This window comes from Electrona antarctica, assembly GCF_951216825.1.
Source record: "Electrona antarctica genome assembly, chromosome: 23".
In the NCBI taxonomy this organism is placed as follows: Eukaryota; Metazoa; Chordata; class Actinopteri; order Myctophiformes; family Myctophidae; genus Electrona; species Electrona antarctica.
In genome coordinates, this window is record NC_136804.1 from 28,978,708 (window position 1) to 28,997,734 (window position 19,027).

At 44.2% G+C, this 19,027-nt stretch overlaps 1 protein-coding gene across 1 annotated transcript in view; it reads right to left on the reverse strand.

Annotated features, from left to right (window-relative positions):
* Positions 1–3,759: 3,759 nt before the first annotated feature.
* The window catches only part of zdhhc17 (zDHHC palmitoyltransferase 17), a 48,891-nt gene continuing 33,623 nt past the window's right edge, over positions 3,760–19,027 (reverse strand). Inside the window, exons 9-17 of the mRNA XM_079494323.1 lie at positions 16,414–16,556; positions 14,664–14,764; positions 9,868–9,992; positions 8,221–8,283; positions 7,938–8,031; positions 6,884–6,967; positions 5,634–5,791; positions 4,531–4,625; positions 3,760–3,913 (exon numbers count right to left, since the gene is read on the reverse strand). Of these exons, the coding sequence (XP_079350449.1) occupies positions 3,775–3,913; positions 4,531–4,625; positions 5,634–5,791; positions 6,884–6,967; positions 7,938–8,031; positions 8,221–8,283; positions 9,868–9,992; positions 14,664–14,764; positions 16,414–16,556 (1,002 nt within the window). The 3' untranslated portion in view covers positions 3,760–3,774. The remainder of the gene's footprint in view (positions 3,914–4,530; positions 4,626–5,633; positions 5,792–6,883; positions 6,968–7,937; positions 8,032–8,220; positions 8,284–9,867; positions 9,993–14,663; positions 14,765–16,413; positions 16,557–19,027) is intronic.

Below are 19,027 nucleotides of genomic sequence, written 5' to 3' on the forward strand. Positions count from 1 at the left end.
TTCGGCAACTCGTTTGCCGAAACGTTGGTGAATAAAACTTTTGTTTTTGGCTACTCGGGACTACGAGTTGTGCGACCTCTCCTTTCCATTTTAAAGGACCGCCAAATTGACACTAATTAGCCTGCGGACCCCCATTTGAAGAGATATGCCATGGGGACCCCCATAAGAGAAGATGTTTACGGCTCTAGCAGTGATTCTCAAGTAACCAGTTTAATTTCAAGGACCCCCAGTTTGATATGCAATAGGCTACGGACTCCCATTTAATGGCATTTCTATCTCTGAGACCCCAATTTGTATTGTAAAATCAATGTTAATTTAACTGAGAGTCTATAAATGGAACCAAATGGACAATTTGTACACTCTCAGAGTTACAAACCCATAAGGGCCCATTTAGTTACAAACTATCATTTGGCTGGGGACCCCCTGGAACTCCCTCAAGGACCCCTGGGGAACCACTGACCTAGATTGCTGTCTGGAAGTACTAGTGATGTGTACTCTCTGAAAATGGCGTTAAGATTCGTGGAACGCATCATCATGTCTCACACAGAAAACAGCAGATCTACAAGCTGACAACGCTTGCGTTCGCACTGCGACAACGTGCGTGGCGTGCTTGTGGATCTGCCATTTCCTGGTGCGAGACGCCGCCGCGCAAACCAAGAATAAATCAGGCATATTATGGGATGTTCTGTGGGTTGGCATGGTGACATCAATGATATACCGGGTGGGGGGGGTTGTGTGTGAAATGAGACACTGTCCCCTTCTGATGATGCAAACACGAGACCCCAAAAACCTTTGGGGAGACCATTGTATAATATATACCGCCATCTCTTGAATGCTATCCTTAAAACTATTGCATGAACACGTTTCTTTTTTTTTCTTTTTTTTTTAGAAAAACAAAACAAAAACAAAGAATGGGTGCTGCTGTCCATTTAGTTCTCTAGTGTCTTTGCTTTACAATTTGTACATCCAGTGGTAAAACAAACCCAGCAATGTGACATAGGAAAAAAAAAAAAAACTTCAATATGACCAGAATTCACCAGCATGGAACATTCAAATATATTACACTTGCCACAGGAGGGCCTGGCGCCGCCCTGCTGGCCACAAAAGAGGCCTCAACATAACACACACTGGATGAAAAAAAAAGAAAAATAAACCAAAAAAAAAAAAAAGAAGACATGAACAGAACAGAGAAAAGTACTTGCAAATACTGAACATTCACTATATACAGACACGTGGCTTGCTGGGCTATCACCTGGGCAGCTTGGATGGCGACTGGTTGGATCAACGATTATGGCGACAGCCCAGTGGCCAAGCGTTACACATGCAGTGGAGTTTTTCTCGCGAGTCGGGGGCGGGGCGGGGGGTTAAAACGCCTATAGACAGCAGTGTCGGACATCACTAAAAGCTACAGTCATACACTTGGATTATAGTCAGGGGTTTTATTTTTCCTTCTTTCCTTTTGGTTGAATGAATAAAAGAAAGAAAGAAAATAACTTTTCCAGGAGCAGCTTCAACTAACAAAAAAAAAAAAAACTCACAGGAAAAACAAAAGGCTAGATCAGTTTATGTACAAGATGCACATTCTTTACACTTCAGTCTGTCTGTCTGTCTGGTTGCTGCTGCTGTGTACACTGCACTGTACAGTCAATGTGACGGGGGTGTACACTGCACTGTACAGTCAATGTGACGGTGTATTTACACCACTGTACAGTCAATGTGACGGGGGTGTACAGTCACTGTACTGTACTGTCAATGTGACGGGGGTGTATGTACACCACTGTACAGTCAATTTGACGGGGGATCCAGAAATAAAGTCATGAGAGCTCAGAGGAAGGGGAGGGTCTGTGTGTAGTATGTCTGATTGGCCCCTCCTCTCTCCGTAAACAACATGAAAAGAGTTAATCCGAAGCGACGTTGAGTTGACCTCCCTTCAGCAAACGGCAAACGAAAAAAGAGCAAAAAAAAAAAAGAGAAAACAAAAAAAGGTGATCAGTGCAATGTTGTAGGTGGACAAAAAAAACACGTGGACATAAAGTGAAAAAGAGAAATAAGACTTTAGAAGTCTTAAAAGAATACACATGGAATGAACCGTTCTTGTAAACTCAAAGACATCATTTCAAATAATAAAGTCACAAATGAAATGATCTTTCCTTCCTCGTCGCTCCTCCTCCTCGATTGTTCTCCTAAACATCTACTCTTACAGCCTAAACGTTTATATTAATAAATATATGTACTGTACCTGCATAATAATAGGTTTTCCTGTAAAACTTCTTAGGGCACCATGTCGAACGGCTAGAAGAATTGCTTTGATTAGTTTCTCGGTCAAAAAAAGCCACTTAAAATGGCATAAAATGTAAAAAACATGATGGTACTAGGACATACGCATTTAATCTATAAATAGCTTTAAAATAAATATACTTGTATCACATTTTCTGTAGGATATCCTATCTTTTTCTGTATCATCCAAGTAACCCACCTTGCTAGGTCAACTCTTGACAAGTTCAACAATGTTGGCAAAATCCTCATCAGGTGTTTGAGAGGGTGGGGGAGGGGGGGGGGGGGGCTACCCACTCAAAAAGTAATGTTCACGGTGCAAAATCAAGACCTTAAAAAGCCGTTCCCTTACCTAAATATTACTTAAGGAACGCGCTGTAAAAGGGAAAACAAGAAAAGAAAAACCTCCTTCATCTCCCCAACCATCACAATATAAACAGGAACTGCACTTTCCACAACTACTCCAAAAATAAAACAGATTTGCAGCGCCAGTGGCGCCGTAAACATGATTATGGTTCAACTGAAAAGTAAAAATTACAAACAAAAAAAAAGAACCCAGGGGGGGTGGGGTGGGGGGGAAGAATGAACGATACTGCCGTTTGATCACGCTGCTCTCTTCACAGAGTGGCCCGTTCCAGTACAACGAACAAATAAAAAGATCCCTTTTTTATCTCTTTTCGGACTAAAATGTCTCCTCGTTCCCATTCCCCCCCTCTTGCCCCCTTCCCCCATGCATGTCTGGCAGTGCTGCACTGTCCAAAGGGCAACCGGAGAAGAGCCAAGGGGGGGAAGGAAGGGTGATGGCCGATGCCCAGCCCCTACAGGGGGAGTAGGGTGGGTGCCCAGCCCCTACAGGGGGGGTAGGATCGAGGGGTGAGCTGATGCCCAGCCCCTACAGGAGGGAAGGAAAGGTGAGCCGATGCCCAGCCCCTACAGGGGGGGTAGAATCAAGGGGTGAGCCGATGCCCAGCCCCTGCAGGGGGGTAGGGTGGGTGCCCAGCCCCTACAGGGGGGGTAGGATCGAGGGGTGAGCCGCTGCCCAGCCCCTACAGGGGGGGGTAGGGGTCGGGGGGCATCAGGTGGACAGTAATTATAAACCAAAGAACTGGTAGTTTGGTATAGCAGTGATAGTAGTAGTAGTAGTATAATAGGGTGGCGGTACTGGATGTGTGTGTGTGTGTGTGGTGTTGTCCCCTAACAGCATGCTAGTCCCAGCTGAGTTCTCAGTCTTATTTGATCGGTGAGGAGAGAAGATGGTGGTCCAAACAAAGCAAGCGCTCCCGAGAACAGCATCGCTCCGATATGAACGCCAGTCAGGCAGGCCGGGAGGGAGGGCGGGACACAGGGGGGGAGGGCGTGGGTGTTGGGTTTGCTGGGTGGGAGGGAGGGAGGCAAGCCTTCTTCTTCTCTTCCCCTGCTTCTTCTTCCTCCCCCTCCTGTCTGGACTCCACTCGGCTCCACTTTGCTCCACCGTCCTGGTCCTCCCCTCTCTCTCTCTCTCTAGACCAGCTGGTATCCCGAGCCAGACGTCTGCTCGTACTCTATTGTGTACTGCGAGGTCCAGTCCGTCGCCACGGGGCGGATCAGACCACAGCAGCGGATTTCAAAGAAGTCTATGAGATTCCGTATGCACCCGTGGCTGTGGACAGGATGAGCAGAGAGAGAGAGACATGTTTGTGACTGCATTTTGACCCCTTTGACTGGCTTACTGACAACCATTATTACTTTACAATGAAATTATTTTAGATGAACAGCCGAAAAATTTAAGCAACACAGTACATAGAGCACTGGTTCCCAAACTTGTTCATGTCAAGGACCCCCAAATGCACACTAATTAGCCCTGCGGACCCCATTTGAAAAAGATATGCCAGGGACCCTCCTTAAGAGAAGACTTTTACGGCTCTAGCAGTGATTCTCAACCACTTTCATTTCAAGCACCCCCAGTTTGACATGCATTAGTCTACGGACCCCCATTTAATGGCATTTCTATATCTCTGGGGCCCCCAATTTATATTGTAAAATCAATGTTAATTTAACTCAGAGAGTGTACAAATGGAACCAAATGGACCCGTTAAGAGTCCATTTGGTTCCAAACTATCATTTAGCTGGGTACCCCCTGGAACTCCCTCAAGGACCCCTGGGGGTCCCCGGACCCCACTACGGGAACCAATGACAGAGGGCTCAAGTGGTGCGTGGGGGTCCCATTATGGTTGAATACATATGACTACATTACATCCCTCTTGCTGGCGTACTTACTTGAAGGGGCTTTCGATGGACGTGGCTGTGACTTTAAAGTGCTTGTAGCGCCTGGCGTTCATCCTCTCATTGGTGGTGATTCCCAGACCAGCGATCTGTCAAAGGTCAAAGGGCAGAAGAGCGAAATAACTCAGGGAGGACAAATCAGTGATAGGACGTACGCTATGGTCGCCCGTCGCCGCTTAGAGTGGACAAGACCTTGGCTTTAGGTGCTTTAACCACAGAAGGGTGATAATCTTTATGCAAAAATGGATCGAAAATGCTTCGCGAGACTTTGGTTCAGGAGAAAGTTGGGGCCGGCTTCAGGGCTCTTGCACATTTTTATAGATGAATTTTCAAAACCTTCCCTACAATATTTTAAGCCATTTCCAGGCCTACTGTATATAGCAATCATACAGCTCATATAATATATAATGGTATCTATGCTGTACATGCGACAGTAGAGAAGTGCATTCCATATTCCGTGCCTCCCTCACATATTCTAAGGGCTCAAGTTGTTATCATAAATAAATAAAAAGGTAGAACGACTCCTGTTCTTGACGAATAACCAACCCTACACAATATAATATTTAATGAGGACACAAAAAGGCTGTTGCTACCGTCTGTCAGTTATGGAAATTTGTTTGAAAAAATGACAGGCTATAAATTTTTTAAGGTGTGGTTCAGATAGAACTTTGACAGGATTGGACCTCGTCAGGCTCGGCTTTTGAGGTGCGAGTCAACTTTTTCTCTGCAATTACTCTTTGCCGTATTCAACGAGATCGATCGCGACGCTTCGTTTTCAATCCGTTGGCTGCTATAAAGAAGGTATCTGTAGGTGGGACGGATGAGGGTGTGAGTTGAGAGCGACTACAGACCTGGTACAGCTGGCACATGATGAGGACGGCCACCCACATGAAGTGGAAGGGTGTGAGGGTGTGAGTTGAGAGCGACTACAGACCTGGTACAGCTGGCACATGAAGTGGACTACAGACCTGGTACAGGACCTGGTACATGAAGTGGACTACAGACCTGGTACAGCTGGCACATGATGAGGACGGCCACCCACATGAAGTGGACTACAGACCTGGTACAGGACCTGGTACATGAAGTGGACTACAGACCTGGTACAGCTGGCACATGATGAGGACGGCCACCCACATGAAGTGGAAGACGCTGTTGAGGAACATCCAGAACATCCAGGGCGAGCAGGACGCGATCTGGGTCAGGTACAGCCAGAAGCCATCCTTGGCGTAACTGGTGGAACAGTGGATCCTCCAGTCTGGAGAGGAGATGAAGGGAGGAGACATTAAGAGAGAGAGAGAGGGACAGAGAAGGGAGGGGGAAAAGATGAGAAGTAAAAATATGAAGACAAAATAATTATACTGGTAGAGTAATGGAGTTCCACATTACTCAAGATGCACTCTGCTGTGAATTAATACATACGAGAGCAACCTAATCACTTACTAGGTCTGATTCAAAGATAGTAGACTTTCCTAAAATATACAATTTCCTTCACTTTTTTTTTTACAAGGCTATTGATGAAACAAAACATTTGCAAATACCCTATTGTGCTGAATACAAGACTGCGTTTTTTTTTCCTCCAATGGAAATATCCTAAAAAACGGGGTCGTATTATAATCTGTGACTAGACTATTTGACATTCAATGTTCTTTTTCCACAAATGAGTCTTGAAAAATGGGGGGGTCGTCTTATAATCAGAGTCGTCTCATATTCGGCACAATACCTTCCAGACTTGCAAAGGAGACCTGGCGATCTAGCATGCATGATTAATGGTAATTTACAATACTAAAAGAGCGATCTAGCATGATTAATGGTTGTTTACGATACTAAAAGCCATCTAGCATGAGTAGTAGTAGTTTACGATACTAAAAGGTAGTACTAGTTTACGATACTAAAAGGGATTAATGGTAGTTTACGATACTAAAAGGGATTAATGGTAGTTTACGATACTGAAAGGGATTAATGGTAGTTTACGATACTGAAAGGGATTAATGGTAGTTTACGATACTAAAAGGGATTAATGGTAGGTTACGACACTAAAAATGGATTAATGGTAGTTTACGACACTAAAAGGGATTAATGGTAGTTTACCATGTTACAAAACACGAAAAACACGTCCTTGGCGCTCCAGGACATCATGAAAAAGAAGTTAAATAAGTCCTTGGCGACCATTGAGTTAAAAAAATAGCAGACCTACAAGCTCGTAGCGCGCCACTCGGTGGCGCGCTAGGAGCTTGTAGATCTGCTATTTTTCAATAGCTAAAGCATAACATAATGCTAACACCAAAAGGGGTTCCCGCCCAAAATGGATTAATGGTAGTTTACGACACTAAAAGGGATTTCCACTCACAGGCGATGCATCCGTACATCATCCAGCAGATCATACACAGCAGGAAGAACAAATATCCCATGAAGTACCGGTGGTTCCCACTTCCTGTGGACAAAACACACAAACAGAAGAAAAAAACATCACACTTGTGTGAAGTGAGGGGCGCCCACTGTGGCTGCCACATGAAAGCACAGGGAAGCACGCCGGAAGCACGAGCGTGCGTCACAGAGCGCATGTTCGGGTCTGTAAGTCCCGGAAAAGATGCGCTGTGATTGGCCAGTAATCACTTGAGTGGCAGCGTGACGTAACGTGCCTTCCACACTTCCGGCGTACTTCCTCTCCCAGTGTAAATTGTTCCGCCCCATCTTCAACACACATCACTCCAACGAACTGCAGCGGCCAATCTTTTTTTTTTTTTTTAATATCTATGACTGACACGTTCCAAAACGGATTATGTTTTGCTCTTTGCTCTATCAAAGCAGGAGAAAAAAACAACATGGGGGTGCTCTGATCTGGTACTGGAGAGCTGGAGAACACAAGATGATCTTCAGTGGGAATGTTTGCCGTTTGTCTACACTGCTTCCTCACTAAAAGAGCCATCCTGCCCACCTGGCATTCCAGAATCACTAAGGACCCCCAACCCCCTTCCTTTCCCCATTGTTCCCCTCTTAGCTGCCTGGTCCATTTCAGAAAATGTGTCCATGTCTAGACACACGTTGGCCTTTGGTGTTGCCTGTCTGTCTGTCTGTCTGTCTGTCTGTCTGTCTGTCTGTCGGCTCAAACAGTGGCCAGATAAACAGGTAACTGCTACAACTTGGCTCGTGTTCAAACACTGGGGCCAATTCAGCTCCGGAGTTCAACCACTCCCCTCCACCTCCTGTCTTGTGTCAGACCAGTTAATGAGTTCACAAGAGAGGCTTCTTTCAACGTACAGTAGACCATGCGCTGCTTCTTAAACTGGAAATTTGTACTCATAAAAAGCTGATTTTTAAATCTGTAACAGTCAACAGAAATGACAAGTGGCTGATTGTTAGGAATCGCGTGTGTTTGTCACTGGGATGTTGTTGTTACGTACCGACACAGTTCCCCACCCATGGACAGTGGTGGTCAAACTTGGCGATGCAACGGTTGCACACGGCACAGTGTTTGGACCTGATGGGCTTCCGTATCTATGAAGAGGAAATACGCAAACGTACACATGCTTGTAACATTAATTTAGGAATCATTGGGTTCACTGTTCATTCCTGGAATGCTTGGCAAACAATTTAATATTTTAAATACTTTGAAAAAAAAGGTAAAAATGATAGAATGCTTAGGCTGCCAAAAGAGCTGCTTTAGGAAGCAAAGGAACTTCTTACCAAGCAGGTACTGCAGAATATACTGAGATCCAGGCTGCCCGTCTCTGCTAGCTCCACAATCGTCTGGGGGGCGGAAAAAAAACAAACGGAGGGAGATGTGAGAGAACTGACAGAGCATCAACCAGAATAGTCTACAAATCCGTTGTGCCAAATCCATTTTGGCACAGAAATAAAAAAAGAAAATATTTTTGAGGTACTGATTTTCTGGCTCAGCAATCACACTGGAACACTGAAACATTTTAGCCTAGTTTTTATCTGTTGACGAAATTGTCAATAAATGTAGTCATCATAGCTTAGTTTTCATCTAGTTTCCATTTAGTTTTCGTCAGTGAAAAAAGGGTAGTCGACGAACATTTTCCGTCTTAGTTTTAGTTGATAAAAACAACACTGACTCCTCCATAAGGCAGTGAGAGTTTTGCCTGAGCCTCAGGGGGCCCTCGGCGGCAGATCGCCGGTCCAGAGACAGACTTTAGTGTCACACTGGGGCGCTAACGAAGGGGGCTAAATTTAGCTCGCTCATCAATCACACAATGGGGTCCCTAACCGAGGCCTCGCTATGTATGAACCACAGTCTCTATTATACACATCAGAGTGCGCTAATGAGGGACAGAGCGGCCCGGCCAGAGAGCCACTGTGGATGCCTGTGGGCTAATGAGGGACAGAGCGGCCCGGCCAGAGAGCCACTGTGGATGCCTGTGGGCTAATGAGGGACAGAGCGGCCCGGCCAGAGAGCCACTGTGGATGCCTGTGGGCTAATGAGGGACAGAGCGGCCCGGCCAGAGAGCCACTGTGGATGCCTGTGGGCTAATGAGGGACAGAGCGGCCCGGCCAGAGAGCCACTGTGGATGCCTGTGGGCTAATGAGGGACAGAGCGGCCCCGGCCAGAGAGCCACTGTGGATGCCTGTGGGCTAATGAGGGACAGAGCGGCCCGGCCAGAGAGCCACTGTGGATGCCTGTGGGCTAATGAGGGACAGAGCGGCCCGGCCAGAGAGCCACTGTGGATGCCTGTGGGCTAATGAGGGACAGAGCGGCCCGGCCAGAGAGCCACTGTGGATGCCTGTGGGCTGCGGGACAAGAAAGAGATCAGCAGGACTCACTACTGCACCAAACGACAAATGGAAAATACCTTCAGACGAATTCCTCTTTTCAAGGGACCTGACAATGACAAGCATGCTTGGTGTGCGTCTGTCTTGTGTCCCGTATTGATTTTGTCGACTAAAACTAAGACGAAAAATGTTCGTCGACTACCATTTTCCACTGATGAAAACTAAATGGAAACTAAATAAAAACTAAGCTATGACGACTAGAACTAAGACTAAATAGATTGACAATTTCGTCAACAAATAAAAACTAGACTAAAATGTTAGGAAGGGACTAGTGGACAAGAGATCCACTATAAGTCCTTTCACACTTGGTTGCATGCTGAAAATAGCCGATCTACAAGCAAGAGGTTGTAGATCAGCTATTTTCAGCAAGTGTAAAAACAGTCATTAACGACGGCATCAAGGCCCGCCAAAATACATTTTAGTCGACTAAAATCTTATGATATGTAGTCGACTAAAACTAGACTAACACTAAAACATTCCAGGTGACTAAAACTAAAATCTAAATTTGCTGCCAAAAACAACACTGCTTGGTGTCGTTACCTTTTTCTTCTGCTCCTCGGAGGCTTTGATGATGCCAGGGTCCGATTTCCAGGATTTGCCGAAATTGTAGAAGAGGGCGATGCTGTTCAACAGGAAGGGAATGTGGACGGTAACAAACGGTAGATGTGCCAAGAGGTTAAGGAACAATACGAGTGTGACAAGGGCGGGCTAGCATGCTTTCCCGATAATTGGCCAGCGATCTGTGATCGGCCGATATTTACTCTGATCAGGTAATCAGCATTTACCCCATCTGTGATCGGCAATTTACCCTATCTGGAGAAACTGATTATTTTTACACCATTTAAGTGGTATAAATGTCAATCAGATATATAGTATAACATCATTTTGCATTTTTGTGACAGGCCTAAACATTCTCCCCTTCCTCCCCACACACAGGAACAGTTTTGACCTGGGTTTTGACATAATTATTTTGTAAATATTAATTTCACAAGATCAGTATCGGTCCTATCGGTATCGGCCGATCATGAGAAAAACAATCGGTGATCGGTATCGGTCCCCAAAAACCTGATCGGAGCATCCCTACTTTCCCGATATCCCCTAAAAATATATGACATCATGAACCCTGGAACTTCTTATTATGCCCGAGTGGCGCGAGTGATCGCAATGCTTATATATTGCATGATGTGACAAAAATGTTGTAATCATTTCCCGAGGGGTGCCTGGCACAAAATACATCAATTTGGGGATTCCTTGGCACAAAAAGAAACCAAAAAGGCATTTGTAGAACGGGCCTCAGGACGGTTTTAATGGCTTAAAACGCCTAGGCAACGCTGACTCATCTCCACCCTGCTGCCCTCCACCTGAATAGACCTGTTCTCACGCCGAGTCACTGTCCAAAGAGAGAAGCCATAGAAGGTCACCTCTAGGCCAATGATGATAGTGATACGGCCCATCCTATTCAAATCGGTTGGTTGTAAAGCTAGCGCGTCATATAAGTTAGTGGGAGAGGAGGAACCACTCCAACCGCATACAGTGGCGTATCTACAATAAGGCGAGGGCAGGCGTCCGCCTGTCCAAATCCATTTCTGGCCTGGCCAAAATCCACAAAAGAGGACAAAAACAAGATCTGAGAACGATTAGTGGACAGCTGATTGGCCGTTGCGGTAGAGCGCGACCCTCAATCACCCATTGGAATGTAAATGCAAGCCTTTCAGCCTTTGTATACTACTCGTCTGGCAGGTATATCTCTTTGAGAACCTTTAGTGCTGCGCGGGGAGACGACAATTAACACATCTTGCCTGTCCAAAATGTAATTCTTGCATGCCCAAAATGTAACTCCTGGAACCGCCACTGACCGCATACATGAAGGTTAGCCAAAGGGCAGTCTACAATGAACGACATCCCTTACTGCTGCTGCTGCTGACATAGCTCACTAGAGCAGTCTCCTCTAAGACAGTACAGATGACATGGTAAAGTGCTGCTCTTATCCAGGGCACTAAATGAGGCCATAAATCTTCATAATTATCACCATTAAAAAAATACTGCATGTTGACATTATCTATTTCACCGCAGGGAGTTAATAAGATAAATGCCCTTAATTGACCTGTGTGGAAATCCCGACCCGCCCACCGCGTCAACAGCTGGTGATACTGTTGAGATAGTGCTGGTTGATCAATGGAGCCGATCGTAGAAATGGGGTTTAGATGCATCCTGCTCTGTGTCTCCGTGCCCTGGACATGCATTCATCTCCTGAATGGATGAGAGAGGTCAGATGGCTGCCGGCAGCAGACAGCAACATGCTGAATGAGATATCACGGGGTCAGAGCCACATCCATCAGTCTGGCTGCACAGACACGGCCAGGGCGTGTATGTTGGATAGCTAGCGCTATAGTAACATTTGTGGCTAACTAAAAGGGCCACATGCCCTATACGTTTTATAGAATTCTCTAAAATTTACAAGTTAAGTCAGTTCAATTCAAAGCGCAGAATGCCCTTTTAGTTTAAAATCCCTTCAATAATTTGTATTCCTTTCAGTTTAATGTTTACACAGTACACAGACTCTCTGTTCGCATCAAATCGCGTCATAATCTCACCATTTTAAAACCAAGTCAAAGCCTTTCGCTTGTAACTGCTTTCACGAGCAAAGCTTGTTTTGTTTTTTCTCCCTTGAAAACTGAGGTAAAGTCTGGTCTGGGCTTGAAAAAGAACACAAACTAATCTGCTTCCTTGCTCCACCCATGACACTTGATCTGATTTCATTCAACCACAGACCCGAGGAGGACAATGATCTGACGCGCGCACGCTGGCTCAAATACGGAGCATGTCAAAGGGAGCACTGCGCACACAGTGCTCTCTCAAATACGGCACAGAAACCCATTAGAAAAGACATAGCTAGGCTACACACACTGTATGTATCTATGGCAAAATGCTGATTATCAAAACATAAAAATGAAATAGTGAACACTAAACAGTGCAGGCACACACGCACACAACCTGCCCAGCACGGAAAAACCACGGTCAGTGGCCAAAGATAAATCGCTGTCAGGGGGCTGCCATACTGTGTTGTATGGCTCAACATGTCAGTTTGTCACCCCTTCACATTCAGTAGATCCTGTGAATATATAAAATTTAAAAAATACATCGCTATAAAAAAATACATATTTAGCCCCATGTTCGAATGCCAAAAATAGCTACAATCGCTAAAACGAAAGAAAGCAGCAAATAAAAAAAATAAAAAATAACACTCATCTTATACTTTCTCTAATAAAACATGAACCTTGGTTGAAAAAAACTAAAGTTGTCCTTTAAGTCCCAAACTGTTCTCTTGTGAGCCAATCAAGAGAACTAGAATAGATTGGACAGTGTAATATAGGGCCCCATCCGACAGTTTATCAAACCAGGCAAACTGGGATATGTCCCATGACGATGTATTTTACTGAAGGTAATATAATGGGGATGTGAGTGAGTGTAAGCAATAGCTGTGGGGCAGAAATGGAAACTGGAGGAACCCGTTTTCAACCAGAAAGCCTCTGCATTTGAGAAAGAACCTGCGCATGATGTTACTAATACTGATCCATACATGATCCAGGCAACAAAAAAAAAGAAAAGTGGGGGGAAAAAAGCCAGTGGAAAATAAATAAACAGCAAACTGCAACAGCAATAAACATTATTGCCGTTTGATTGATCTAACTGGAGTACCAGTTGGGTCACATTTACTTCCTCAAAACAGATAGCAGGGAGACACAAAAACAAACATTTACAAACTTCCAAACAGTCTGGATATTTCATATCTCTTGTACAATGTTTCATTGTGATTTACATAGGTAGAGGCCTCGTATAAGCCCCTTGGGCTTTTTTGCCTCAGCCTAGCACTTTACCCTTCTTATATTTATATGTTCACTGTGTTGTTTTTTATACTGTGCTGAATAAATAAATACAAATAGTCTAAGCCTTCCAACACTGCCTTATAACACAGTGTTATCAATAACCCATTTAGGCCTGACGTCGAAATTTAGAAAATGTCTTCTAAATCATGACTAGTTAGACCCCTGGGAGACTCCGGTAAACCAGATAAGAAAACAGAGGTAGCCAAACGATACAGCCTACACTCACATCCAGATGGGATCAGGTGGCTGCTCTTTAGCTTACACTCTCTCTCACACACACACTTAATTTATTTTTCGCTTAAGGTTGTCCATCGTATCCACTATCCGATGATGACAATCCATCTCTAGGTCTTGTGAGTGCTTGTGTCCATGTAGTCCAATCCGTGCGCGCGGACGGACACACACACACACACACACACACACACACACACACACACACACACACACACACACACACACACACACACACACACACACACACACACACACACACACACACACACACACACACACACACACACACACACACACACACACACACACACACACACACACACACAGTGTAAATAAGAGGCAGAAGGGGGAGCAGCAAAGTGTCTGTCTGTCAGATCCAAAGGACTGCTACACTACACAGCACAGGAGGTGGTGGGCGGGACCAGAATGCAGCTTGACTGACACCCCAACATGCCAATTATAGCCTGTGTCCTGTCCACACACACACGGTCACATTCCTCCACTAAATCCGAAGCCTCTCATTGAGTGAAATGACGGTCAGCTTCTCTGCTTAACAACAGCTATGACGCCTGCAATCAAGCTTATTCCTGCATTTCACAACTCACTGCCCAGTGGAAAAACAAAACAAACAACAACTGTAAAACCTGAGAATACAGAGCATCCTTTTTTTACCACCTCGTAAAACACGCTTGCCGCCAACTTGCGCACATGTAATTTTACTCTGCGAGCATGCAAAGGTTACCAAACGGACCCTAGTCTCGCGTTGCCAGACTGTTGCCTCTCGCAATTTTCAAATGCTTCCATCATACAGTCTGGAGCAACGGAAGAGCCTCCTCCCCACTTCTGCTTCGTCTTTACAGTCGCGCAAATTTATCCTAATATAAATAGAAATCACTTAAGCATATATAGCGTACTGCTTATCAGAAAAGGACTCGCAAAAATAAGCTCTAAAGATAATTAAAAATATATTTTTGTGAACTGAAATGACAAACAGATTACTCGGATTTCGGGAGCTGTAGTTCAGACTCTATAGCATTCGGAGATTGTGGAATAGTTGTCTGGCTACGCGAGACTAAACGGACCACTAATGGGTCCATGTCGTTACATTTGTACCCTCACCAAACGGATACATTAATGCGGGAGGAATTCACTGTGCACACAAGCCCAACCACCAGACAGTAGGGACTGACGGCCCGTCTGTGAATATAAGGATATCGTTCCAGAACCAGTAGAACCAGGTGACGTACATCCAGAACTTGGTGGCCAGGTAGATGCCCAGCGGGAGGGCACTGTGCATGGAGTGGTCAAAGAACGCCCTGCAGACAGGAGAGGAAGACAGGAGGGAAATGGAGAACATTTTAAATCTGTCTGTCTGGAAACTCCATAGAGCACTGAAGTCTGACGTCAATATCGGTATTGATTGATTGATTGAAATATTTATTAACAGTTTGCAGAATTACAGTACATTTCGAGCACAAACTCAATACAAAGGCTGTTAACTGTGAGTGGACGACCCAATTAAGCATTACACTTGTTTACAACAGGGTCCACCATGTTCAATGCATCAAAACATTTAGAGACGTACAAATAGACACTTCTATATAGACAAAGAACAGAACAGGAACTCATCATAATGGAGGTAGAGGGCGCTAAGTCAACGGGTTCATGTACTTTTTATTTGCATTGTAATATCCCCATAGGGGAATTTTAGATGGCCTCATATAAGAACTGTGTTTGAACAATAAACACGTCATCCCGGCCGTTTCACTGACTGAGAGAAAACGCTAATATTACTGCTGCTGAATTAGTTACATTTTCACTAGAAACAGACTATCATATATGAGTGACTGCCTCTGTATCGCAAACGATACAGAGTCAGCTCCCTGACAATAACGCCGAGACAGCTTGTTTATTTTTGGACCACAATGCTTATATGAGACGATTTTAAGATGACCCCATGTTATTCTCCATAGAGAAATTACTTCTGTGAACCAGGGGATGAGCGAGTGACGTCAGGACTTCGGCGCTCTATAGTATGTGATGTCTTATTTTTCAAAGGATGGTCTGTGAATATTCTGAGTAATGTGTGTGATATTTCCTTTCCCATGAATGCTAATGTTATTTAGATAGCATGTTGTATAGACTGATGCTAGGTTTAATGTCTAAGCCATATTTTCTTTGAAGCACTAAGTTGTTTTTCTTTGTACTCCACTTCTGTGATCATTTACCCTGTCGTTTGAGGACTAGGGTTCCCACGGTTTACTGGGATCTTGTCACTCTGGATAAGAGCATCTAAATTGTACTTGTTTTCAACTATAACACACATGGAGGCCTGCAGCAGAAAGTCTTTGTTATAAAGCAGCACAGCACGGAGGGAATAAATACATCAACCATACTGTAACAGGCTCTGCTCTGACTCAACAGCGCTGATGATCAGAAACACTTTTCCATCTAATGAATGCCAGTCTGTGTCAATATTATACACATACTGGTTTCGTTGGTTTGTGTACTGGTGCCGTTAACATTAGAGAGGCATAGCAGGCCAACAGACCAGCTGGAACAGATGGCAGTGGTAATAGCACGTCAGTTTGCGTGTGCATGTGCTGTGTGCACAATGCACACGCAATGATGTGTATTGTGTGTGTGTGTGTGTGTGTGTGTGTGTATTCACTGAACACTCTGGTAGTCTCGCTTACCAGGCGATCAGAGATCTCCACCTTACCAATACGTCTGGGGACTTCTAAATGCAAAGTAGTATCTAGCTAGCAGCAGAGAGAGAGAGAGAGAACAGCTGCAACAACAAAGCCCCAACAAACAAAAGCTTACCGCTTTGTGAACTAATCATGTCCCTGACAGAATATAAAGGACCGAGGCGGCCTTATATGAAGTTTCATTTACGCAGGCTGTGTGATGATTGCCCACGTCTCTTGACTAGTGAGTTTATCATTCGAGTGACTTTACGTACTTGGAGAGGAACTGCACCGAGATCCACACACCAGCATACATGATGCTCTTGACCAGCCAGGAGTCGATGTCGAGGTCCGCGATGAAACCCACCAACCAGATGACCAGGAAGGGAGTTCCCAGCATCACCTTCTGTCTGAACTCCTGCATAGACCAAGGGGATGGTGGTGGGTGGGTGGGTGGGTTTGGGGCAGAGCAGGGCAAGAGATGGATGGATGGATAGAGATATAAAGACAGTTTAAAGCAAAGCGTTGCTGTGAATGAATGCTACTTGTAACAATGACAGTCAAAAACACACACTGGGCGAATTGCTAGCAAGTTAGTTGCATAATTATGGATAATAGCCAGTGTGTGCATCTTCCACATTTGGGATAGCAGATCTGCAAGCAGACCTACAAGCTCATAGCGCGGCACCGAGTGCCGCACTACGAGCTTGTAGATCTGCCGTTTTTTGAAAAATCTTGAAAATGTGGCACACATCTTTAAATATATTCTTTCAGAGCTTCTCTTCATATTTTCAGATGGGGGACGTGAAAATGGTTGAGCACCACTGACACAGAAACATGGGTTTTTCAGAAAACTGTTTGACTGGATTTAGAAGCAATTATTTTAATGTAGCACTGATACTATCTCTAAGTGGGGATTGGGACATGGATTTAAGACCACTGGGGACAACTATAAGGCTATTGCTATATGTACTGATAGCTGGGTCCCAATTCGTCCAAAATCAACAAGATTGTGCACTTGGTGACAAGTTTTTGATTTTTGGTATGGTTATAAGGTTTTCAAAAACCATCGCAAACGAGTTGGGCTCGCCCCCTAGTGGTCTGTTTGCAATGAATCAAATATTAAAGTATATGGTTAAAAAACAAAATAATTGATAAAAATTGATTTTCCAATGGATTCTATTAGTATTGGGTATGCTAAATAACACATAAAAAATTAGGGTGAAAATAACTACTGGAAAGGCATCATTTTCAGCTTTTTGAAAACCTTATAACCATACCTAACACCATGCCAAAAATCAAAAACTTGTCACCAAGTGCACGATTATAACGAATTGGGACCCAGCTATGAGTATATACTGTATATATACACAGTATCTACAGTATATTGATATATTCATATACCTTGATCCACTAATAACACCCAGATGAGGAGTTGAGAGACATCGTGATTCATGAGATTCATTGTGTTTGTGTCAAATGTAAAAAAAACAAAAAAAAAACAATCAGTTATTTGATTTACAGTTGAAGCAATCAAGTCATGTTAACAAATACATAAACAGAAAAAGTAAAATGGGAAAATTTCAACACAAAAGGCAAACATTTGTGACCAAATTTGACTGAGGAACTGCCATTGATTTTTTCCATGTCATGAAAGCAGGGAATCATAGCTTCAAATTGACATATTGGTTGTTCAGTTTGGCCCACCAGTTTTGGAGATGTGGCTTCTAGAGTAATGTCTTGCAGAAAACAGCGAGTTGAGAAAACAGGCTTGAAAGTATGCTCTAGTATGTGAAGAGTCTGCCTGTGCTATTAACTCATTAAAAAACAAACAAAAAAACGTTTTTCTCCTCTGGTGAAAAGCTGGAATTTGCGCGATGGCAGGCTCTCAGTCAAATCTGGTCAATCTGGACAAATTTTGTCCAGGAATACTATACTATTTATTAATATAAAAGTTGAACAGATAAATATATTATTTAATATAAAAGTATAAAATGTTCTCCATTTTGTAGTTTAAGGCCCTGTTTTTCCCGTCATTCTTTTTTATGACACACACACACACACACACACACACACACACACACACACACACACACACACACACACACACACACACACACACACACACACACACACACACACACACACACACACACACACACACACACACACACACACACACACACACACACACACACACACACACACACACACACACACACACACACACACACACACACACACAGCACTGTGGAGCCGGCATGAAGGTGGAGCCGGCATGAAGGTAAACAGAACGTTAGCTTGTTGTGTCAACCAGAGAGCACCAATTTATCCTCGAGGGCCTCCTTTTAGCCTCGTCTGGTCTAAACTCTGTCAACAACATGCTGCTGGGGGGGGGGGGGGGGGGGGGGCTGTGTGACAGAGATGTTTTCTTCTTTAGGGTTTCGGGACAGAGAAGTGGAACAGGCAGTAACAGGCATTACTGGCAGTGTACGAAATAAACAGAATTAACCCAGAAGACTTTGGCGGGTGACTTATCAGCTTCGATTGGTTCAGTGCTCAACTTGACCTGTTTTGGGGAATTATGTTAATCATGGCTATCATGTTGCTATTGGAGATTCACTTTTGGCAAACTCCTGTTTTTAAACGTGCTAAAGATGATTTGTTGATGGTTCATCAACATACTGGTAATGTCTCAGTGTTCCATAATCCGTCACTCGTTATTTGCCGACATGCGCTATCATCTCCTATACTCCACTTTTAGATGTAGTTAATATAATTATGTGTTACAGTACGATTGAATTGAAAAGAAAAAGGAGTGCTTGTTTACTTCGAGTTCACCTGGCTTCCAAAGTTCACAGGAGTGCTCAGTTTCAAACAAAATGCTGC